General features: G+C 45.7%; 1 protein-coding gene across 1 annotated transcript in view; it reads right to left on the reverse strand.

Moving 5' to 3' along the window:
- Positions 1-16,590, reverse strand: part of LOC144722609 (relaxin receptor 1-like) — a 320,166-nt gene that overhangs the window by 215,859 nt on the left and 87,717 nt on the right. Inside the window, exon 2 of the mRNA XM_078600845.1 lies at positions 4,523-4,651. Within this exon, the coding sequence (XP_078456971.1) occupies positions 4,523-4,651 (129 nt within the window). The remainder of the gene's footprint in view (positions 1-4,522; positions 4,652-16,590) is intronic.

Genomic DNA, 16,590 nt, shown 5'->3' on the forward strand with positions numbered 1-16,590 from the left:
TCCACCAATGGATGAAGGCTTCCCCATGCCATATCGGTCACTGGTGGGGGGGTGGGGGGGTGCCATATTTCAATACGTTGATTAGTGCGGGTTGGTGAAGGTGGTGAGGGGTGGTGGGGAGGATAGGACACGGTTGATTGTGGCCAGGAATTGAACTCGGGTCGCAGGGTTAATGGTGCAGCACACTAACAACCGCAAACACAGCTCCACCCGGGGTAATAAGAGTTTTTGGTGGTGCAACAGTGGTTGAGTGGTTCCCACATGGCTCTAAATTAAGTGGGAATACGTATGTATTCTCATCCTGCTGATGAGGGAAATAAGGTTTTTTGGAAGAACTTAAGGATACATTTTTGTCCAGCATATAAAATGTTTTAATAACTTTTATTGAAATTTGCTGACTAGACCCTCCTGGACATCTGTGAAAAAGAGCTTCATAGCTCACCAGATTTATCCAGTCTAAATAAAGATTCGGATTCTATTTCGATTTAAAGCTTTCGTGACTGCAGGGATTCATCTTCTTGGTTCTTTCGGTAAAGTCACGTAGAAGGGAAATAATAAAATAATAAAAATAAAACATAATAAAATTATTCTCACGACGTTTCGGCCACAACGCAAACAGCGTTGTCTTCCCGACAGACCTGTTCTTCACCTGAGGATGGCTGCTTGCGTTGTGGCCGAAACGTCGTGAGAATTATTTTATTATGTTTTATTTTTTTTAATTTTTTTATTTCCCTTCTACGTGACTTTACCGAAAGAACCAAGAAGATTCGGATTCTAATGCATTGAATTTAACTGAATATAAAGGTGAATCAGAAATCCGGTGTAATGACTGGGAATACGACTACGTTTGAAAATGTTACAGGATATGTTCCGTCTCTAAATTACCTTCATTTTTGAAAATGAATGGCTTTAACATGTGACTACATTTATTTTCAGGCAAATGTAACGTTAATAAGCATACAATCCAGGGAGGTCGCCAGTTCGATCTCCTGACGTGGAAGTAGAAACGATGACTGCAATTTTCTGAAATCTCTCCCCACTGCTTCTGGAGGTGCCACAGTGGCGAGATGTTAACTCTCTCGCCTGGTATGAAGGATGTCGTGGCTTCTATTCTGACCCTGATGCCTATATATTTGGAGTTTGCATGTTCTCCCCGTGATAGTGTGGATTTTTCTCTGGGTCCTCCGGTTTTTCCCTCCACATTTAGAAAAATGTGTTTAGAGTATTTGGCTGCTATACATTTCGTCGAGCTATCATTTGTGGCCAGGTCGCTTCTGAAAAACAGCTATCTAGCTCAGTGGGCCTTATCTGGTAAAATAAAAATATAGTTTATAGTTTATCCACCCAGCAGTGTCATGGGGTTCACCGCAGTTCGTCTATCAGGAGGCCACACGTGGTGGCTGGAAATAACGGGGGGTACTCCCACCTCTTCCAAGACGTCTGTCCAGCTTGGAAGAGTAGGCCAAATATCCTCTGGAAGGGTTGGCTGGAGTTGTCCAGACACTCCGGAGGCTCGTCTACTCTGAGTGGCATGGGGTTGCACCTTCATATGATTTGGCCAAGACAGATATGTGAATTAATGAAAACAATATTCAATCAAATGATCATGTTTCTTGAAACCAAAATAATCTGACAAGATTCGGTTTGGTCATTTAGTTAGCCTTGCACAATTGTGATAGGTAATCCAGCAAGGGCAGGGAGTGGGTTAAATGTATTCTAAAACATTGTGATGTAAATCATAAGCTCGCAACATTCAAATAATCTTAATTTTCTGCAAATATTCCTGTGCAGACATGCACGCCACGCGTACAATGCATGAAAACTATTCAGTTGCTTTTTTGTTAGACTGCATGGAGAGCCTGGAGCCGATGGATTCATACACGAACCACCCACTGAGTGCTTTCTGTGACAACCTCTCCCTGCTTTCATTAAACTTTTGTTTGTAAAAATAACGGTAAAGATGCACCCAAACTGCCAACGCCTGCCCAAAAGCCACTTCAAGACGCTGCTCAATGTCATTCAAAAAAGAGCAGGGACACTTTATTTTACCTTCATAGAATTCCTTTGTCAGGCCTTCAAAGACTACCTCCATTTGGCAAAAAATCCCTCGCCTTAAAACCGTTCACCTACTCTAAATCTTAGATCACGTGTTTGCCCCCATGTCTAGTCCACATTATTTCTGCAACTTTCCTGGCTTCCAAAAACACAGTGGGGGTTTTGGCAGTGCATGTGCATTTTTTTTCTATGCTCATTTAAGGTCTCTAGTCAGGGGCAAGTGCAGTAATGAAAATGAAATATATCAACGTACAGACAAAACAGATGGACAGAAAATGCAATAAAATTCTAAAAAACAAACACCGCTGATATAGATTCATATAGAAGGACCGCTGTTTCCATTCATTAAATGTTATTTTATCATGCAACTAAACACGTGTTTAATTATTTCATCAAAACGGATTGTAGTTGGCTTGCATGCATCCCGGTTCATAGTCATTAGTTTAAGATAGACTCGAGGGGACCTATGATTCACCACCACCCACGAACCTCCAGCAATTTAATTGTCACGATTCACGGACTGCCATTTGGTTCAACGGTTATATTTTTGTTACATTTTTTCCATTTCGATGTCATTGTTTCTCCTTTTTCCGTTTTGTTCCTTCGGTTGTATATATTTCGCGAGTCAATGGTTAACATGACTATCATATCATTTTCATAAAAAAACATATGTATGCTTACACACATTATTTTTATGCATATGTCATGATCTTTTAGTATGTATGTGAATAATTGAATTGATGATTTGTTTTACCCATAGGGAGCAGGTAGGCGGGTAGATGGGTAGATGCCTAGGCAAGTAGATTATAACAAATTATTTGCCAATACTGCATTGGCAGTGGTACACAAGCACAAATAACAGAAACGCAACACATTAAGTATCATTAACACCGCCTTAAATGTTTTAGGTAATGGCCCAGCTTCACAGCACATAGAGTCGCCAGAGAGGTAGGATTGTTGAGCCCTTAAGGAGCTAATCTGTCAAATTATTTAATGGATTCATAAGTTTTTAAAGTGCCTGGCACAGGATGGAGTTCAATAGTTATCAGTCGGAGCATGTCAGTGATCACCTACGAAAACCATAATTAACGTAGGTATTACAATCCAGTTACTAAACAAGTAAACAAGAAATAAATGTGCCACGTTCATCTGTTAACACTGCTTTCTAACCTTTGATGCTGCTAATCCTGCATAATGCACGGGCATAGTATTGATTTGGAACCCCCCCAGCCCACCTCCTACGCATTTTCCATATGCTGAATTCCTCTTGATATACAAATTATTTTGTCTAGGCGCTCTTCTTCCCACCTCCCCCCCTCTAACCCAGCTTAAATATACGCTCCAAGCTTGGTGGTGTTTCATTCTTCGCCTGAGGACGGCTGCTTGCGTTGTGGCCGAAACGTCGTGAGAATTGTTTTATTATGTTTTATTTTTATTATTTTATTACTTCCCTTCTACGTGACTTTACCGAAAGAACCAAGAAGATGAATCCCTGCAGTCACGAAAGCTTTAAATCGAAAAAAAAAAACAAATATAGTGCACAAGGCTCATGGTTCTTAACTGTCCATCTTCAGATTTGAAAGAGGCCAAAAATATTCGCTGACCCATCGCAGAATACCACATTTCACATTGCCAGCCAACATTTACCTAAATGTTTTTTTCATTTCTTAGTTGTTTGATAAGTAGGACAATAGCTGTTATTTTAACCAAGTATGAGCCCATAGAGGCTGCGTGTCTGTTTAGAAGGCAAGATTAGAGGGAATACCATTTCAATTTAGCATGCTTCTCCATTTCGGCAAAACAACTAAATGCAGTGCAGAAAGCTAATATATGAAAATCTATCCATGAGCCAAATCTTATCTGTAACTCAAGCACAATTGAAACACATTTTTTTACAAAATGAAGGCTTTTCAGAAATATCCAGAATAATCTTGGAGCAGTTTGGCAATTCGTTTGATAATTTCCCCAACGATGCTCTAATTTGTTAGTTTTTTTCACGAGCCTGTTATTCTTTCAATTCTCAGATATGCAGAAGTTTTTTTTTTAATGAAACTCAGAATTAGCACAAATAAGTAATACAAATGGTGTGTACCAGTAGAGTGCCCAATGTGTTTTAAGGGTTTTAATTTACCATCAAGTATCCAAGCCAACCTTGCCAATTAGGGGTACTTAACTATTCAGTCGCCGCATTTTTACGACCGCTGCTTTTGAGAGTCGTAACAGAAATCCACTGCCGCTTTGAGGTTGTAGACGAACCTAATCTACTTTGACAAATTATGCACGGCTTCAGTGTGTGCATATGCTGTGAGATAACTCTCATGCCATGGTTTTCTCTCGACAGGGGCCCTAAGCCACCACTGGCTTAGGGCCCCTTAAAAGACAATGAGGAACAATCTCGCCACGCTCGCTCTGAGAGCGCGGGGGAGACAGTGGAGGAGCCGGGTGATGGAGTGACGCGAGCCCTTACCGCAGTTCTCTTCGTCGGCACCGTTCCCACAGTCGACGACGTTGTTGCAGTGCAGCGGCTGTGGCAGACACACGTCGCTCAGATTCCCGCACGGGAAATGGCCCAGCGGACATTGCCAGGCCACCACACCTGGGAGGCGGGGGGAGGGACACAAAGACAAAGATTCCCCTTATAGCACAAACAGAATTTTTAGGGGTCAAGTGCTGAGTAGCAGCACCTATGAAGGCCGGCACAGCAAACGAGAGGTTGGGTGGCCGGCACCGCACCCCTCCGCCTTTTCTCCCAAGTGGCGATGCTTACACACCACACCAGGTACTCATTTTGAGGCTGTGTCGATCTAAGGGAGGCCCAGGACCAGTTCATATAATAGTCACTGGTGTTGGCCAGTGAGTGGGATTCGAACTTGAGTTGCTGGGTTCATAGCGCAGTGCGCTAACCACTACACTACTGCTCCCCACAATATATATATATATATACATGAAGACAAAACAAAGGTCCACCGTGTAGCCATAACAGACTGTTGGGGCAAGTGCTGTTAGTGAGCAGCACCTATTAAGGCCGCAATGGCACTCGAGAGGGTGGGTGGCCAACACCACGGCAAGCCGCCTTTGTCTCCCCAGTGGCAATTTTTACACACCGCACCAGGTACTCTTCTGAGGCTGAGTCGACATAGGAGAGGCCCAGGACGGGTTCAGATATTCTCCACCGGTGTTGGCCGTGAGTGGAAATGGAACTCGGGTCTCCCGGGTTCGTAGCGGAGCACGATAATCGCGACACTACTGCTCCCCCTACATATATACACACGTGCACATTCACACACACATGCACGCACGTGCATAGATGAGTATCTATATAGGCACACACGCGAACACAGCACGTGCATACACGTGGGCACACGCATATGCACGTACAAAAAAAATACGCACAAAACGCACGTGTAGCGCACGCAAAATCTGTTTCCGTTAATACACGTTCTCATCATCCAACTATTGCCGTCAAGAGAAAGGGAAGCCAGATTTATGTGAAGTTGTGGTAGGGGAAAACCTCTGGATGTGCAGCAGATGAAAACCTCGGGTTTTGTTCGCAGACTCGAATGGAGCCAGTACTGTGACTGAAATAACACAGCGCCAAGACCATCCACGCTCTCGTTGTCGCAAAATCTGATACGACATCAGGGGCCTTCATGCCGAACGAAAAGTTATCAAGAAGTGTCCTGGAGCCTCTGTGAGCCTGACACGGAAGGGGACTGCCTCCACCTTTGTTGATGCATTTTTATTAAAGGCCAGAAATACTGCTTTGTCACGTATGCTGTAAGACGTACCAGTCGTAGTTTGTTTACTATATATACTCATATTCAAATACATGGGTTTGAAATATAACTCAAAAAAGAAACATGGTTTAATATAGCTTTAGCATGTTTCATTTAATTTTCTTGGGATGTATTCCTATTTAGATGTGCACCCGCTTCGTTTAAAATCTAGCTGACATATACAATTTTAATATTATTCATATTACAATTATATTTCTTTATGCAGTATCGTTTATAATCTCCATACAATAATATTTAGTTTTTAAGCTTGACAAAAAAAATCTGAAAATCCTCTTTGGATTTAAAATTTTAAATAGAGTATGTATATACACATACCCAGGGAATTTTCAATAGGTTTCAAGGATTTTTGCCACGAACATCGTCCTACTTTGAATGTACGGAAAAGCCTTGCCGAGTAACAAACCACAGCACACAAAAGGAGAACACGTTAAAGCTGCGCAGAGGAAATGTAAATTTGTTTTATTCAAAGTGGATTTTAAAGCTTTTAAAAAATCCTGGCGCATTGGCTAAGATGCGAGTCCACAGTTCAAGTGCCGAGGTCTCTCTGCATGCCTAACGAGCATGGGATGATTATGCTCACATCCCGGACCAGTTGTAAAAACAAAAAAACTCCACGATCCCATGGCAGGGACCAGTTTATCCGGAGGACAACCACTGATTTTTCACACAGTGGCATTCCTTACATTGACTCCCCCCCCCCCCCCGCCACATCAGAACAACGGAACAAGTCAAGTCTTCACCTGAATTTGAACTCTCCATTTTCTGAATATGATCTGAGCACCCAGACGTATAAATAGGCAGTACAACCGCTCATCCCTACTGGAATACATGCAAGTTTGCCTCGAGTAACTTTCGGCAGATGTGCAGATGGCCCAGGCTGATGTTCTATAAGAAGACAATTTATTCAAAAAACTTTAAACATGTCAAAAAGCTATATTGGTGGTGAGCCCACAACAATAAGTGCTGGCAGATGCAAGCTATAGCCCAGTATATTGTTATAATTCTAAATAAACTACAGCCAGATAATTTGCAGTATTTGCTGCCCTGGTGGACTCGGACGGCAAGCAAGCATGACAGGCCATTATGTGAGTATTTACTTTGAAAGTGCTGGAAATATTTAGCTGACCTCTTAATTTTGCACAGAGCAGATAATGAATGTGTGTGGATATAATCAATAAAATAGGTGTTAACCAAATCATTTTGAGTGTGAGGCTGCTGATCTGCCTCTGACGTGCTATACTATTTTGACAGGTTTGTTAATTATACATCATTAAACAAACAAGGTTATGGCTTTCCACAGTATACTTTGAATCCCCTGCTTCGTTAACTTATCAAACAATTAGATTTACAGTTAATTGGCTCATTCGCACTGTGCCAGAGAGTCAGCGTGCCACTGAAAGCAATATTAAATCAAGTCGGTGGGGTTAATTCACTTAGCCAATTATTCTTCCAGGATTCATAAAATCATTACCACTTTGTGTGAAGAGTGTTTCTTCTATTTGAAAACTCACGCCTGGACGTAAGAATGTGAAATGTTCACGAGCTTGTTGGGGCACTTTTGAGTGTTTGAATTGGAAAAAGCATTTGATATCCAACAACCTGTCGCAGTCAACATCTGATCCCTGGCGTCTACTGTTACTACAACCACCAAACATGCACATATACCATAGTCTCCGAAATATAAGATGCGTTTTTTAACCTGTGTTTTAATGCAAAAGTTGGGGGTAGGTCTTGTAATCCCATAGGTAGGTACGTGTGTGTGTGAGGCCAGATTTATATAAATTAATCAACAGTGGCCACAAGTTTGTGGCGCAGCTTAATTCCTGGAGCATCTCATAATCCAGAGATTATGGTAAGACATGTGCATATTATAGCCAGTCAATAGTGGACAGTCCATGGACAGAATAGCCCCTAACCATAGAAATCTGGAATTTCCAGGCACTGATGGAGATGAGCACTGCTCGACTGAGCATGTACACCCTTTGGCATTGAAAAAAGAAACACAGCAATGGCTGTTGCACATTCTTTCAGCTGTCCTACTCCGTCTAATTGACTATCCAACATGAGGCAAAATAGTCGAGACTGAAGGCAGCCAAGCCGGAGCATTGTTCCTAAGCTCGCGTTGTCCCAAGAGAAGCTGGGGCTTGCACGTGGCTACGGGAAATAGAAGCAACTGCGGGCGTGCGTGTTTTTGTTTGTTTGGGAGCTATTCGCAGTGGGTCACATTCACGGTGACACCAAGGGATTTGGCGAAGAAGACTTTGGGTGCAAGGCGGTGTGTGTGCGCGTCTGCCTTTTTATACGCTTTCTATTAACTCACTCTGTTGTTGTTGTCGTATCCTCAAATCTTATAACTCAATTTTAACCCACTTCCCAATGTGCTATCAACTGCAAACTTGGTATACTTATGTAATGCGAGCGTAAATGAGCAGGTCGGATGTGATGATCCGAGAGGGAGGAGTCAGGGGCACGTGGGGGAGAAGTTATAGCGGGGAGACAGGAACACATCTGGGAGCAGTCGGGGGAGTGAAGAGGGGAGACCACGTTGGGTGGTCGCCGTGCCTCAGCCTGGTGACTGAGGGGCTCATGACGGCGCCAGCCAGCGGGGTGGAAGAGAGTTGGGAATAGAGACAGAGTGAGGCCACGCAGGGCGGAGGTTGGAGAGTGGCGAGATCGCCACACACAGTAAGACTCGGCACCGTCGGCCAGCGGTGACCGAGCATGGAGGAACGGGGAGCAGCGGTGGAGCTGCAGTGAGAGCAGCTGGAGGACTGCACAAAGGGGACCTGCAGCGGAGCTGTATCGGAGCGAGAAAGGCTATGGGAGCGAAGGCAGCTGTCGAGCTGCCAAGCGGGGAGGCTCTGAGCGAGGGCCGTGTGGGACAAGTGTAAAGAACCCAAATAAAGGACAACGGAGACAGACCCAGTGAACGAGTCCTTTATTACACTGGTGTTAGAAGTGAAACGGCATGTTAAAACAGCTCAGAAGAAAGAATATTCCTGCACCATCATCTGCTACATCATCCGACGACGACGAACTTCCTCAGGCGGTGGACCTGCCTGCGATGGAGGAGGAGATCCGTGCGGGAACGAGTACGGGTCCGGGAGTACAAGATGTCGCCGCGTCGGTGGGCCCGTCCGTGCCGGAGGACGCGGACTTACGATGGAGCCAGATGGCGGCGCAGCTGGAGACCTTGAAAATCGTGCTGGCGAAACTGGGTGAGCTCGTCACGCCGAGGACGGCGTCGGGGAGGCCCGGTGGTGATCCGCAGGCCTCCGCCTTGCCTGCACTGCCAGCGCCATCTGCCACGCGGCAATAAGACGCCATCTTGAGCGTGGCAGGGGAGAAACGGCGGGAAGCCGCCATCTTGTCTTCACCGCGGCGGGAAGACGCCGCCATCTTCAACATCGCGGCGGAGAGGCGGCCTTGCGCTGCCATCTGGAGGTGCCGCGGGGTGAGCAGCCTGCTGTGAGCTGCTGTTTTGCGAGGAGGAGCTGCGAGGAGAGGACGCCGACGTTGCAGCTGCTGGGGCAGGAGCTCTCCCGTCCTGGCTCGGGTGCAAGACAACGGAACAGTCAAGTCATCGTTCGAGTTCTGCGAGGCGTCTCAAGTTACCACCCTGCCGTCCTCTGCTCGCTGCAGCCCGGGCGAGTCGTAAACGATATGCACCCGGCCCTAACAAACACCTCACCCATCTAGCGTGTGCTGGGGGGCGATTGTTCTCATGTCTCGAGCATGCGGAGCGCGGTTCGGGCTGTGTGTATGTGTGTGTGTTGACGATGGACGCTCTATCTGCTTGTTGCTGAGTGTCAAATAGTGTGTGTGCACTGCGGCGTGGAGTTGTTATCTTGATGGCGAAGTTAATTATTAACTCGGGAGCGTCGGGTATCCTGCGCTGTACCATCTCGTGGGTTACCGTGTGCGACGGGCTTAATTGAAAAATATTTTTTTTGGTGTATTGTGCTGCAAGGTGCCGTGTGCGATGTGGTTGTTTGCAAGAGAGAGAATATTTGTGTTGTTGCTGCAAAGTTACGACAGGATTAATGGTGTGTTGGTTGCCTGCAGATCTGCTTGCTATTGTGCTTAAATGTACGCGTGTGATCGCGATATGTTGACTGCATGTGCTGTTTACACTGTTCTGTACGGTTACGGGGTGCGATGCATTGGTTGACTATTGGGTTTGGGATTGTTATTAATTGTGCGTACCTGTTTGGAAATTGGTAAAAATTCGAGGGGACCCAAAAATTTGGTTGTATGGGTGTTTATGCACACGAGATTGCGTGTATATTTATAGGTAATTGCGCTTTTTGAGAGAGAGGGCACGCGGAGAGGGCGCGCAATGAGGGTGCGCGATGACGCCGTTGTGGGTGGCTCAGATGTTAAGGGTGATGGGGCCGTAAATTGGCGCCAAGTGGCGTCGCTCATTCGGTTTATTGCATGCAGCCAGGGGTTGCTTTGCGAGTTGGTGTGTGTAAGCAATGTGTTTTGGTAAAATATTGGTTAAAATTTCCCCGATGTAACTGCTGTGCGCAGCAAGCTGGGGCTGTGCGTCTATCATTGGTGGGGTTGTTACAACGTGACGGGGGATGCGTCTTGTGACCCCCAGCAAAGGGCAGCTGGGGTGCACGCACGGGGAAAACTGGCAACGTGTTCACACGTTGGGCCGCCATTTTGCGCGCACGCGGGGTATAGCGATGATGCGCTTTGCGCAAGGGGTCGCCATTTTGAGTGCGCGTGAGATATTGCGAGAACGCGCTTGGCGAAGGGGACCGCCATTTTGAGCGTGCGGGAAAAACCTCGGTGGGGCAAATATTCCATCTCTTTATGCCTGCCATTGTTGATTGGGTTATGCACGAGTTGTGGTCACATCGGCCTATGGCTGATGGCTGACCTGACAGCCCGGAGGCGAAACCTCCGTGGTATGTCTCAAACTAATGGGCCGTGTGCTCATATGGCTCGGGGAGTCATGGTTCAGTTGTACGGTGGCAGACTGAACCTGGTGTGCCGGGGGCTCACGGGATTTGGAGTAGAGGTTCCGTTACGTGCCAGCGATCGGGGTGACTTGGCTAGCATGGAGCGGGGATTCTCTTTGTGGGTCCTCCAGCTGGAAGGGCCGCGGACTTGTTCCGCTCTGGGTTAGGGCGTTATTGAATCTATAAGAGAACATTGCCCCGTGGGGGGGGGGTCGATGGGGTCTGGCATTGCCAGGGGATGAACCTTCCCTGGGCTATAAAGCGTCAGACTATAAGATGCTGGTGTGTGTCCATCGCTGATGGGATAGTAAGGGAGGAGCATGGCCGAGTTGCTGCTCATCCCCGAAATTGCACTAGCCGAGAGTATGATCAGTGGATGTTGCTGTGGTTTGACGACCACGGTGAGGGTTAGGGCGAGTTAAATGTTACCGCTGGGGAGCATGGCTCTCTCCACGCGAGGGTGTGCGACTGGGGGCTTTGCTGAGAGTGACCGTGGGTACATGCTGTGTACGTGCGATGTCTGTGCTGGTCCTCAAGGGAGGACTGCTGGTGGGCAAGAGCAGGAAATTTTTTTGTTGTTGTTGTCACGTGTCAATAATATTGTTGTTAAAATGTAAATACTGGGGCATCCATCGCGTCTATTTGGGTAATTATTGGGGTTTTCTTAAGCGGGCCGGATTTACATCATCTCCACTACCCTGGGGCCGGGTGGCTGTCGTGTACGACATGCGGATGTGCATTGTTGTGCTGTGCCTCAGGGGATTGGATTCTCCTTCTCGTCACAGATCTTCGGCGCCTGCCACACTGGGTGTTACCTGGTGTGCTAACTGGATGAGGACTTAAAGGAGCAATTGAGCGCCCGTTCGTCATTTCTGCTCTACCACTTGCTCTTTGATGTTGGACTTGAGCCGAGCGGATGGAACAACAACATGGATACGCTCTAAGACACCACATTCCTGGGTTGTGCGCGTGCGCCATTCTTGCGTGTCGGTTGCCGTTGTTGTGCATTGTGCCATTCTTATTCTTGTTGTTCTGTTCCGGTTCCGGATCCCTCCCCTTTCGTTACTGTTGTTGTTGTTATAATCTCCGTTGTGTCTGGGGGACTCCTGATTGTGATGCATTCGCTCGCATTATTTTGTTCTGTTTCAGCCGAGGATGGCTGGAATTTTCTCTACGGGGGAGGGTGGTGTAATGCGAGCGTAAATGGGCAGGTTGGATGTGACGATCCGAGAGGGAGGCGTCAGGGTCACGTGGGGGAGAAGTTATAGCGGGGAGACAGGAAGACATCTGGGAGCAGTCGGGGGAGTGAAGAGGGGAGACCACGTTGGGTAGTCGCCGTGCCTCAGCCTGGTGGCTGAGGGGCTCATGACGGCGCCAGCCAGCGGGGTGGAAGAGAGTTGGGAATAGAGACAGAGTGAGGCCACGCAGGGCGGAGGTTGGAGAGTGGCGAGATCGCCACACACAGTAAGACTCGGCACCGTCAGCCAGCGGTGACCGAGCATGGAGGAACGGGGAGCAGCGGTGGAGCTGCAGTGAGAGCAGCCGGAGGACTGCACAAAGGGGACCTGCAGCGGAGCTGCATCGGAGCGAGAAAGGCTACGGGAGCGAAGGCAGCTGTCGAGCTGCCAAGCGGGGAGGCTCTGAGCGAGGGCCGTGTGGGACAAGTGTAAAGAACCCAAATAAAGGACAACGGAGACAGACCCAGTGAACGAGTCCTTTATTACACTTATGTCACACTCATGACAATACTATATTCTATCCTAAAAAATTAATCATACATTTTTAAACCATCTTTTTTATATGTTATGTTTCGGCTTGGGTCTAATTGTCCACACTCAACTGACGTTGGCTGTAAATCACCACAGTCCCTTACGTTATGGCAAGCTTCCTGGGCCACTTCCTGGAGTCGTGGTGTTTTGCCATTACAATTACGGTACATTTCATTAAAGCGTGTTTTAAAAAAGTATTTCTAAATATTACTTATTTTTGCTTTTTCTTTAAACCTAATCCAAGAGATGATTTGTGCATTTGGAACGTTCACGCAGCACTGCAATGTGTCCATTTTAGATAACGGCTCGTGGAAAGAGATATCACTGAACTAATTCTGAGAGTACTTCAAGTGACCTCCTATCCACTCTGAGGAGTACACTTTCTTACATTCCTCGCTAAATAGAAAAGTTTGTTTCAAGAACAGTCAAAACTGACTTTTCCAGTCTGAAAGCTGCAATAAGCCACGTGAAGCACAGAACGAAATATAATATGATGGGCTTTTTTTTTGTTCATGCGCAGTCATTGGTGACTGCCTGAAGATCATCCACTCGCTCTGCTTGAGAACTCAGTTTAATCATGGATGACTGAAACCCAGGACTCAAACCCAGGATTCCAGCAGTGCTGGCTCAGTGCTCTGTTTCCTGAGCCACCTGGCTACCCCCTTGGCTCCACTGATTCTGAATACCATCATCTCTGCGAATGCTCCTGAACAATGAGGTAAACATTATTGTAGCCAATTGCAATTCTGCTGCTCCAGAATTTTTGCGCTAATGCATGATCGTTAAAATAAAAAAGCCCAAGCATCCCCCTGCTCAGATGAGAAAAGGGTGGCCACATTTAGCTGTTTCCACCATTGATTCAGTTTTGGTAATTCCACATTCCTATGACAGAGTGCAATCATTCCATAAGACACACTATTTACTGCCCACAATGTGGTACTGATTCTAGAAACCGCAAAAGGATGGTGGCAGTCAAGATTTTAATTGTGAGTCAAATTCCCCGCCGCAGTGGGACCCAGCAATACAATAATTGTAACAACACATTTCATCATAATATTCACACGTGCGCCGTCCAAGCCAACTCATGTGGGTGACGAGCCCTGTGTCGCCTGCAACACACTGTATTTGGAGGAACAAACATTTAACTTTTTAAAAAGTGTGTAGAAAAATGTGAACATCCAGAAAACTTGGCCAGTGGTAGACATTGTACTGTGTCACATGCATTCCATAACGGTGACTTTTTTTTTCAGCAGGTGACATCAGAACGTTTTTTAAAAATAACTTGTCCTCAGGGCTAGAAAAAAAAAACCTTTCTTTCAATGGCATAACAACATCTAAACTCTAACATAGTTAGGCACTGAGACCTGAAAATACCTTGGATATTAAATTCTAAATAGATTTTTCCAATAACCTAAAGACCACATACCTGTGCGTGCCAATGTATTTATATATATATATATAAATGTTAAACAATATTACCAAATGACATGCTTTGCATAAAATTATTCTGGGTGTCAAAACTAATTAAATAATAATAAAAATATCTACGTATATAAAATGTCATAAATAAACTTGGCTGCCAAAATGTGGAACTAAAATCTAATAAGTTTAACGCTGTCAATGTAAAGCTGTCAAAACGCCTCCAGGTTCCAATGAGCCAGTTGTGCAAAAACCCTACATTCCTGCGGCGCAGATCGATCTAGGTCAATTCTCCACTTGGGAATACCTTGGTGATCCGCCCGCGAATACCAGTGGGCAAGTGTCACACGTTCACAGATAACCTCGCTCCACGTTGAAAGCATTCAAAGCTCCCTCTACTCTCAGGAGTCGGCACTTTGTGGAGGCCCGCGTACGAGGAACCCACGGAGGTGTTCCCCCTACGCACCTCCACGTTCCTAATCGAACAACGATTTGTCAGTTGCACAAAATTTGTGTGCTTTACAAATTGTTACAATTATTTATGTTATTATGATAAATAGGGCCCACGATGTTCGTCCCCCACTGCATCACGATTTAAGTTATACCGTACTTGAATGGGATACTGCCTGCGAATGCTCAGGTGGTTGTAGGCTCAGGCTACAAGGCAACCAGGAGTTGGGCGTACCGGAAAGCAGACTCTGGAATTAATCTGTGAGAAGCGTTGAGCGGCACACCTTTGAATGTGCGGGTTTTCTCTGGGCTCTCCACTTCATGAATGGCATGGGCCAAACGTCCCGCTGCAGGTACTTCATAAGAAGAAAACACTTTTTAGGCCCGAGGTTTACTCAGGCTGTCCTGGGTAAATAAAGGGCGTTATTAAATCTATTATTTTTTCCTCTCCACTGGACAAACACTGTTAACTTCCCATGAAGTGGTGCATATTTTGTCGCCCATGAAGTGACGTTAGACTGAGCTGACCTGCGATCGTCATCATGAACGAACTACCGTACCTTCTGATTGTGAGAAGCACATCTATGTATGGGCTTTCTTTTCCAATTTATGGTTCTCTTTTCAAAATCTCGCAGTGAAAAGTGCCAAAGGAAATGTTTAAATATCCCAAGCTGGTTTCCACAGAGGCTTGTTACCTTGACGCATGCCAGTGGCCTAACTTACACATTCATTTCTGAAAGTTTGGCTGTAAATGTCACGAAAGGAAATCTTTCATTAATTTGCTCAGTAGTTTGCGGTTCAAAGTGAAATTGAGATTGCATATCAAATTTAACGGAACAAAGGCGTTTTAGTTGAACGAATGTGAATACATCTTCGAATACACACACACACATACCTATACTCAAACATGTAACAGTATAAAGAGGAAAATATAAACAATATTACTGTTAATTCATTTAGTTATAACCACACTCATGAAGTGAAAACTGTAATGTACAACAAGCAAGTGCCATTCTGCTGGGTTGCGGCATAAATAAATGTTCTTCTCACAATCAGAAGGTAGTTCGTTCATGATCACGATCGCAGGTCAGCTCAGTCAAACGTCACTTCAGGGGCGACACAATTTGCACTACTTCATGGGAAGTTAACAGTGTTTGTCCAGCCAAACTTTCAGAAATGAATGTGTAAGCTAGGCCACTGGCATGCGTCAAGTTAACAAGCCTCTGTGGACACCAGCTTGGGATATTTAAACATTTCCTTTGGCACTTTTCATTGCGAGATTTTGAAAAGAAAACCAGAACAGCACAAGGAATGCCGGTTCAGTGGAGGTTACTGTTTAATCAAACATTACAAGTTTGCTCAGTCATGTGAAATATCAACAATCGCACTTTGTTTCAAAATTGCTCACTGACACCCACACCTCCCTTGCTAAAGGTATATTGCTTCTCCTGGCTAAATAAGTGACAATAGGCGCATCAACAGTGATCGTTCTCTGGAATAACTGGCGCCTGCCATGAGAGTCGGGAATTTTGCACCACTTGCTTTTGCACTGAACCTCTTGCTCAGTTGCCCCACACCATGTTTTAAGTAACTTTTCAAAGTCACCAAACACACACAACATCACAATCAAGATACCTTTGTAGCCATAGCTGTTGATACCACCGTGCCTAACGGACACTTTTTTCTCTTTGCCAGATCTTGCCATTACTGCGCAGTCGACACCATGCCACCAGGCCTTCTCTTACATTATCCACAGCAACAACGACCACCATTCTCCATTAAGCAGTGGTGATGTCACCACGGCGCTTGTGCCTGACTCGGTAAACTCTTGAGGCAACGTGAGGTGTCAAATGCTCTGGTAGGAGCTCATTGAACAGGCACAGGTGTTACCGGTTAACTGACTTAAACAACTGAAACATCATAATGAAGGTTTTGTTTGGGTTAAACCGCGTAAATGTGTCGTTAAACCTGCCACCACCCCACACAGCAAAATAGTGAGGTTTGTCACGTAAACAAAAATGTGCCAATTAGTTACTACTTAAGCACACCGGTGTGTTGGAGAGTAAACCCACAACGTTTACGTCAAATGCCCAATGTAACTGAAAACTTCTCTGTACCAACTTGCTG

This window comes from Lampetra planeri, chromosome 15 (assembly GCF_965212315.1).
Source record: "Lampetra planeri chromosome 15, kcLamPlan1.2.h2, whole genome shotgun sequence".
Classification (NCBI taxonomy): Eukaryota; Metazoa; Chordata; class Hyperoartia; order Petromyzontiformes; family Petromyzontidae; genus Lampetra; species Lampetra planeri.